Source organism: Protopterus annectens, chromosome 16.part0 (genome assembly GCF_019279795.1).
Source record: "Protopterus annectens isolate FY-2018-M chromosome 16.part0, PAN1.0, whole genome shotgun sequence".
In the NCBI taxonomy this organism is placed as follows: domain Eukaryota; kingdom Metazoa; phylum Chordata; order Ceratodontiformes; family Protopteridae; genus Protopterus; species Protopterus annectens.
The window spans coordinates 156,421,887-156,429,459 of record NC_056750.1 but is presented as its reverse complement, the minus strand read 5'-3'; the positions used below and the strand labels follow the sequence as shown (position 1 = coordinate 156,429,459).

The window sequence follows — 7,573 nt, the reverse complement described above, 5'->3', positions numbered from 1 at the left end:
ATGAGAAGGCAGGTGGCTGTTTGGTTGCACCCAGACGGTAACAACCTGGGTTCATCATGGAAAATGACTACATAAGGGCCTGTCAGGTAACTGTGTTAAATCTGTTTCATTTCATCCTGTTGTTTCCATCTTTCCACAATCAACTACATCTAGGTAGCAATATATGTAAACAATTCATAGGCTATAACACCATCAAAGGGTATTGATCATATGAATATTTAGATTACTACTATTCATTCATAGACCACAAAACTGCGTTTAAAGTTTGGCTGTAACAAAACTATTTTTGGGGCAACTTTTTATCACCCAGTTAGTTTAAACAGTAGTGAATATTAGTAGTACAAGGAATCTGGGAATTACATGTAAGCAAGTTACCACAATGGGCTAAGGCTTTCAGTTTTAGTGAGCTGCTTTCCTTTGATCATGGGTACAGGGTTTGATTCCTTCTACCTCCATTTATCATTCTGAGCAAGTCACTTAACTACACAGTGCTCTCAGGTTACCCCTGGAAAGGAATACTGTGTCCATTGCACTTATCAGTTAACACATACATGAATAAAGTGATCATAAATAATATGTTTTGCATTAAGGAGAATGTTATGAATACTAAACCAAATGTAAGAGGCAGATGGGACTACTGTAAGCTCAAGGGAATGCTTGATTCTTAAATGTAAGACAGTAATTAATCTAACTGTTGAATATATTGCCCTATTCTATTTGCACACTTTGGCTGATATAAATGTCAGATAATAAGTTCAACATTGTTTTCAAAGAAATATAATCATTGAGAGAACTTCCTTGTAATGAATGGTAAGTTAACTGTATCTATATCGTGTAAGCCACTCTCATTTGGAGAAAGGTATGCTTAGCCTATAGGGTGCCTCACAGTGATTTACTCTGGTCCACATTAAGACTGCAATTTGAGAATAATACTAAGTCGTCCTTTGGAACCTTTTTTATGTACTCCAACTTAATACAGTCTGTAGGAATAGACTTCTCCCTCATTAGTCATTTACTGTCAGGAGGACTTGGCTTTTAGATGCATTTAAAACAGAACTTAGTGAATAGGTAGCCTTAGAAATTTTTCGTTTGATTATCGAAGAATCTGCATTTCTTAATGCTCTTTGATTCGAAAACATTATATAATACTATGAAACCAATAAAATATCAGGAATATTATGTCACACAAAAATAAATTATGTAATAATATATATTTTCTTGCAGTGTTTCTAGATATTTTGAATAATAATCAGCAAACAGAAAAAGATAGCGTGCATCACTGCTCATATATATCCCTACATTTATCTGAAGAATATCAGAAAATTTGCATAGCAAAGGTCCATTTATTTTTTTATATTTTAATTCCTGATCATGTTGCAAATTTCACCAATAAAGAACATTATATTATCTTTCTTTATATTTGATGATCACTAGATGTGACTCATTAAATGTGTTTAGAATTTCTTGAATCAGGGGAGTTGAAGTAATGACACTGTCACCTTTCAACATCAACCATTATAAATGTGAAATCTCATCACAATACAGGAAGTATGCAGAAATGTCTTGATGTACCTATTTACTACTAATTGCCCACCAATTTATAATAATGTTTTATAATACCTGCAGATATCTTCTCTTGTACTATCTCTTAGATGTTTCAGCTTCTCAGTAAGCATAAACATTTGTGGGATAATACATAAACTATTCAAATCCTACTCCAGCAGATCATCTTTATAGTCTTACAGATATGATCTAGTCTGACTATCTGCTCTGTCAGGAAACCTGCCTAGTGTATACTGAACTTGCACGTTGCTCTTTTGTGAAGTTAGTAACATTGTCTGAAGACTTGCTGGATGTTTGTGAAAAGGTGTTTTAAATAAGTTCTGAAGTGTTTGATGCTCTGACTCTTTCAGTAATTTTTAACTATAACTAAAGTCTTGAAACTTGAGACAACCAAAAACCATGGCAAAAATGCCCTTTATAATAGAGCAGACATGTTACAGCACAAGTCAAATCTCACAATGAATTAGATATTGTCTACCTTCTTGCAGTAGAATTGCTCCAAGTCCTTGCCAAATGAGCATTTACTTAAATTGTAATTGATTGTGGTATATCATAGAATTTCAGTGTAAATGTCTCAGTCAGTATTTTATAAGTACATTGAAGCTTCTCTCTTTCTCCGTTGACTAAAACAAAGTAACACTGTGGTCTAGCATCGTCATAAGTGGCGCTACTCTATCAGGCAAGTTTAGAATACGTTTTACAACAGTTGCATAATACATGACTTCTGATTGTGTTTCTTCATACTTACAGTTGCTTTAACTGCAACAGATTCTGGTTTTGATCCTCCCAAAGTCAAGTCTTAACTCATGCTTTGAAGAGCATTTGTACAGTTTTGACCTTTACTCTTCTACTGTTATGAGCCTGTTTGCCTCACTCTGCCTACGAATTTTGCAAGTTTTCAGTCATTTTCCTTCTTGAGTCTCTCTAAATTCAAAGATCATCGATTATATTGAACACGTCATCTCACATTAAAATGTCTGTGATATTTGCATTAACTTGAATTGTACCGACTCAGACAGAGAGTGATGAAAAAAATCTGACTGGGCTTAAAATCCCTTTAGAGTGGAGGCCCGAGGAGTAAAGCTTCATTATTTACAGAAAACTACCTGCAGAAACATAACAGTAGAAAGTAAATACAAGGGAACAAGTAGTATATATCAACCACCACTTTAAAAAAATGCACATATCTACGTAGTAAAAATAATAGTTACATTTAAGAGAACCATTAACTTTATCGATCCGTATGCTTAAGAATATTTGGATTTTGTGACTGAACATGATTACGAGACAAGACTTTTTTCTCTTTCTCTTAAGGAAGCAGAGCATATCGGAGCATCTGTGAATGAAATATAGTTTCTTGATAACATAGTAAAGTGTTTAACAGGTAGAAATGGATTATTAGAGATGGAGTAACAGTTCTGGGGCAGATGATTCCAAAAGACGATCTTAGAAGCTTTTGAATACAAGAGAGATGTTAAATATGCATGGCTTTGACCAAGTTTCATCTCACTTAAACTTGCCTAAACCCTATTGCATGGTCTCTGTTTTGGCATGAGAGCACACTGCATATTTTACAGATTGACTATGAATGCTCCTGTAAATGCAATATTAATATATCCATTATGTACCAAAAAGCAAATGAAATACTTCTGAAGTAATTAATGTTAAAAAATCTGTGTACATTAGCAATACAAACATTAATTTTAATTATGTGCATTTTTATTTTATAGAAAAACTATGTTTCGCTAAGCACAAAAGGTAAGCTAAAATGGTATTATACATTACATCTTCAGTGTATGGGATTTAATCATCTTATAGTGATTACTTTTTACTCTAACTGTATCTACAGAGCATTGTAAAACATCCTATTCATTTTCATATGTAACTTACTCTGACAAAGGTACAAAGCTCATGACAGCAATTTTGTCCGAGTTGTATTAAGTCAAGCTAATGCTATCATCTTTCACTTCATATTTATTTTTCTCAAAATCACTTAACTGCTACAATGCAGAAAGCATTTTGTATTTGCCAAACAGAAAAAAATAAATAAAAAAACAGGAAAAAAAGTATGTGGTTTTAAAACTCTCGAGTAACAAATGACCTCTAAAAGAAAATGCCTATCAAAACATGTGTTGAGGTTTTCTTTTCTGCTTTTATGAGGACTGTGGAATTGATTTTACATTAGGAGTTTTATATGTTGCCTATAATACTGCATTTAAACTAAAGCACTCAGACTATAACAAACTATGTGGCAACTACCTTTTGGACACCTGATGAATTACAGTTTCTTGTAAGTTTATCATAGCATGATTATCTACATGTGCTTGCGGGTCTACTTTGAAACATCTAAAACCCATAACATTGAATTTCATAACATCTAACACTACAAATCACAAGAAAATAAAACCCCCTCCACATATAATGACACCAAACTTCCAAACACACTTTTTACTATGTTTCTGCAGGGGGCAAACTCCCCTGTACCCTACACCCCTCCCGTAAATTAAAAATACCAACTCCAAAATTGCACTACTGTGGGAAAAAGTTACTTTCCTAACCCCACTGTATTAAGCTCCCCTGCAGAAGCATAGTAAAAAGTGTGTTTGGTAGTTTGGTGTCATTATATGTGGAGAGGATGTTATTTTCTTGTGATTTGTAGTGTTAGATGTTATGAAATTCAATGTTATGGGTTTTAGATATTTTGGGTTTTAGATGTTCTGGTCTCAACGTTATGAAATCAGATGTTATGGGTTTTAGATGTTTTGAAGGGGACCTGTGCTTGCCCATGTTTTTTTTTTGTTTCCCACTAGGAGGCATGTCTTGCCTTGTGTGTTTCTCATTACACAGTACCTGTTTTTCAGCCTGTTTTGCCTCTGTGTGATTTGTAGTACGCAGTACCTGTTTCAGGGCCTGCTTTGCAGGTATTCGTTTGTGTGTATGTGCGTGCGTGCGTGTGTGTGTGTGTGTGTGTGTGTGTGTGTGTGTGTGTGTGTGTGTGTGTGTGATTTGTAGTATACAGTACCGGTTTTACCTGTATGTGATTTGCAGTACATAGTGCCTGTGATAGTTGCATTAATTTGAATTATTCTGACTCAGAAAAAAAAGTGTGATGGAAAAAGTCTAAAAAGAGAAAAGAATGGCAGGACACTGCTGGAGTAACTCCTTCTTATTAAAACAACCAAAACAGTCAAGGATAAGCGCTTTCGGGTGTGATACCCTTCATCAGATAAAAAGGAACAAACATTACCATTATTTTAATTTAAAAGCCAACCAATCAGCAATCAATAAACTACCCGCCTTTTTTGTAGGGCGGGTTTCAAAGGAACCATGTCATTTAACCCTGGGCTCCTATGAGCCCTCAGCTCCAAGATCCATTTAGATTCAAGGGATTCTGTCAACAACCTTATATCCCCTCCCCTATTATTTAACCTTACGTTAGCCACAGCCCTGAAGCTGAAAGTGTGTGTGGAGTGCAGTTCAATGTGCCTATAAAGAGCATTATGCACATTTTTATTTCTAATATTGGAAAGATGCTGTAGAATTCTAATTTTAAACATATTGTCAGTCTTCCCAACATAATATGCTGTGCAATGTTCACATGTAGCCAAATAAACTATGTGACTAGTCCTACAAGTAGCCCTTGCCTTAAGGTGGTACAATTTTCCAGTAACAGGATGTTTAAAAGTTGCATTCTTATTAATGGACGGACAGGCTTTACATGAGCCACAGGGAACACTGCCTGGGCTATCCTTAAATGAATTGGATGTAGTAAAAGCCCTTTCAGTGCAAAGGATGTCCTTTAAATTCTTATTTCTCTTATATCCAAAGCTGGGTCTAGTTCCTATTAGGCCCTTTAACTTATTGTCACTTCTTAGGATGTTCCAGTTGTTAAAGACTATATTTTTTTATATCTTTGGTATTACTACTATAGGTGACAAACAACTTAGGTTCCCTTTTTGTATATCTCTATGGAACTTTGGCCTTAGCTTCAGCATGCTCTTGTCTGATCCATGGTTTATATTTACTATCCCTTTTCTGCCTACTATCATTAATGACCTCACAGATCATCCCCTCATTGTATCCTCTGTCCAAAAAACATTGCTTCAAGGATTCTATATCTTTCTCATATTCTATATCATTCATTGATATCCTAGATATTCTGCCTGCCTGGCCCTGAACTATGTTCGGAAACATATGACGGGGATGCATGCTATCAAAGCACAGCAGACTGTTCTTCCAACAATCCTTTCTGAATAACTTCGATGAAAAACCATCACTAGTTTGTGTGATACTGACATCCAAAAAATCTATGCTGGTGTCAGAGAAATTCAACTTAAATCTAAGGAAAGATGTGGTGGAGTGTAGGTAGCTGACAAAATCTATTAGCATGTCTGCATCACCTCTCCAGAAGAAAAAAACATCATCTACAAAACGTGTGTACATATACACATGTTGTTTCCATAGTGGATGTTCTAAAATTATATCTTTCTCCCAAAACCAAAGGACCAGGTTAGCGTATGGATTAGCACAGGGGGTGCCCATAGCTACCCCTGTGCTTATCTATATATTTACTTGTCCCCTATAAAGACATTATTCTCTAGGACCAGTCATTCGTAAGTCCTCCTCCTCTTGCCTGGATACCTGCCCTCGCTCGAGGAGCGTCTCCATGCTCCTCGTTTCTTGACTGGAGCAGGTAGCTGGTCCAAAAAATGTTGCTGTCCCTGCAAAGTCTTAGGGCGTGCTCCCATGGCTAACCCCTCTGTAGATGCTACTGCAGCATAGGTGATGGGCTCAGTCCCATCCGTGTGACTGGGGTTGGAGGTGGAAATCGAACCTGCTATTAAATCCTCAGTCTCTGTCAGCTGCTCTTTGTCTACTATTCTTGTTAGAGACCCTCCTGGGCCTCCTGGAGGTGATGGTGTATTAATTCCTATGTTCCCTCCTATACTGACTGTCGAACTGTGGATGCTATTGGGGGTTAGCCATGGGAGCGCACCCTAAGACTTCGCAGGGACAGCAACGTTTTTTGGACCAGCTACCTGCTCCAGTCAAGAAGCGAGGAGCATGGAGACGCTCCTCGAGCGAGGGCAGGTATCCAGACAAGAGGAGGAGGACTTACGAATGACTTTTGATCACAATAGTGGTATTGTTTTTAATCTTTCATCACATTCCTTAACACAAGATGAGTTGTATGTGTTAAACAAAGGTCTCACCTTTGTGCTCGGCAGGGCAAGTGGTTTTAGTGATGTAATGTTAGATATTATGTTGTTTTGCAGAACGTTAGCTTTAAAATGTATTTTTGGCAATGGCAATGAGTTAGGGACCACTTTAATACTACCTAGTAGTTATGTGCCACCCTTTTCTCCAGCTTTAAACTTGTTCATCAATAGCTGTGAGAATGATTTACAAGAGTATTTTCAAAGGGGAAGATTACATAAATACCATAACTTAACGTGACCTCAGCAACAAGCCTTACATCATTTGGGCTCTAATAACAATTTGGTTATAAAGACAGCTGACAAAGGGGGTGCTGTAGTGGTGATGGACACCACTTTTTACCAACAGAAGATTCAGGGGTTATTATTAGATAGGAAAGTCTATGTTCCACTCAACCCTATAGGTGTCAAGATGCTAGTGGATGAAGTACATAACAGCTTGAGGCGGTTAAATTTTAATATGTTAATAAGTGATGAGATGCTACAATTTCTTTGGATAGAAAAAGCTGTTATACCTATTTTTAAAGCCCTGCCAAAAATCCACAAATCAGTAGAAGATCCCCCGTTCAGACCCATTGTCTCAGGTAGAGGCTGGGTCACGGAGCACATTTCCATCTGGATAGAATATACACTTCGACCACTTCTAGATAGAACAACGTCTGTGTTGAAAGATACAGGTGATTTTCTTAGAAGGGTAGGTAGGTTTAACTACAACAAGCCACAAGGAAATCTTTTAATGGTGACATTGGATGTTCATAACCTTTTTACTGTGATCGGTAATGACTTTGGTATCC

At 36.7% G+C, this 7,573-nt stretch overlaps 1 protein-coding gene across 1 annotated transcript in view; it reads left to right on the top strand.

Moving 5' to 3' along the window:
* LOC122790374 overlaps nt 1-7,573 on the top strand; it is a 538,652-nt gene that overhangs the window by 449,173 nt on the left and 81,906 nt on the right. The window contains exon 8 of the mRNA XM_044057888.1: nt 3,294-3,321. Within this exon, the coding sequence (XP_043913823.1) occupies nt 3,294-3,321 (28 nt within the window). The remainder of the gene's footprint in view (nt 1-3,293; nt 3,322-7,573) is intronic.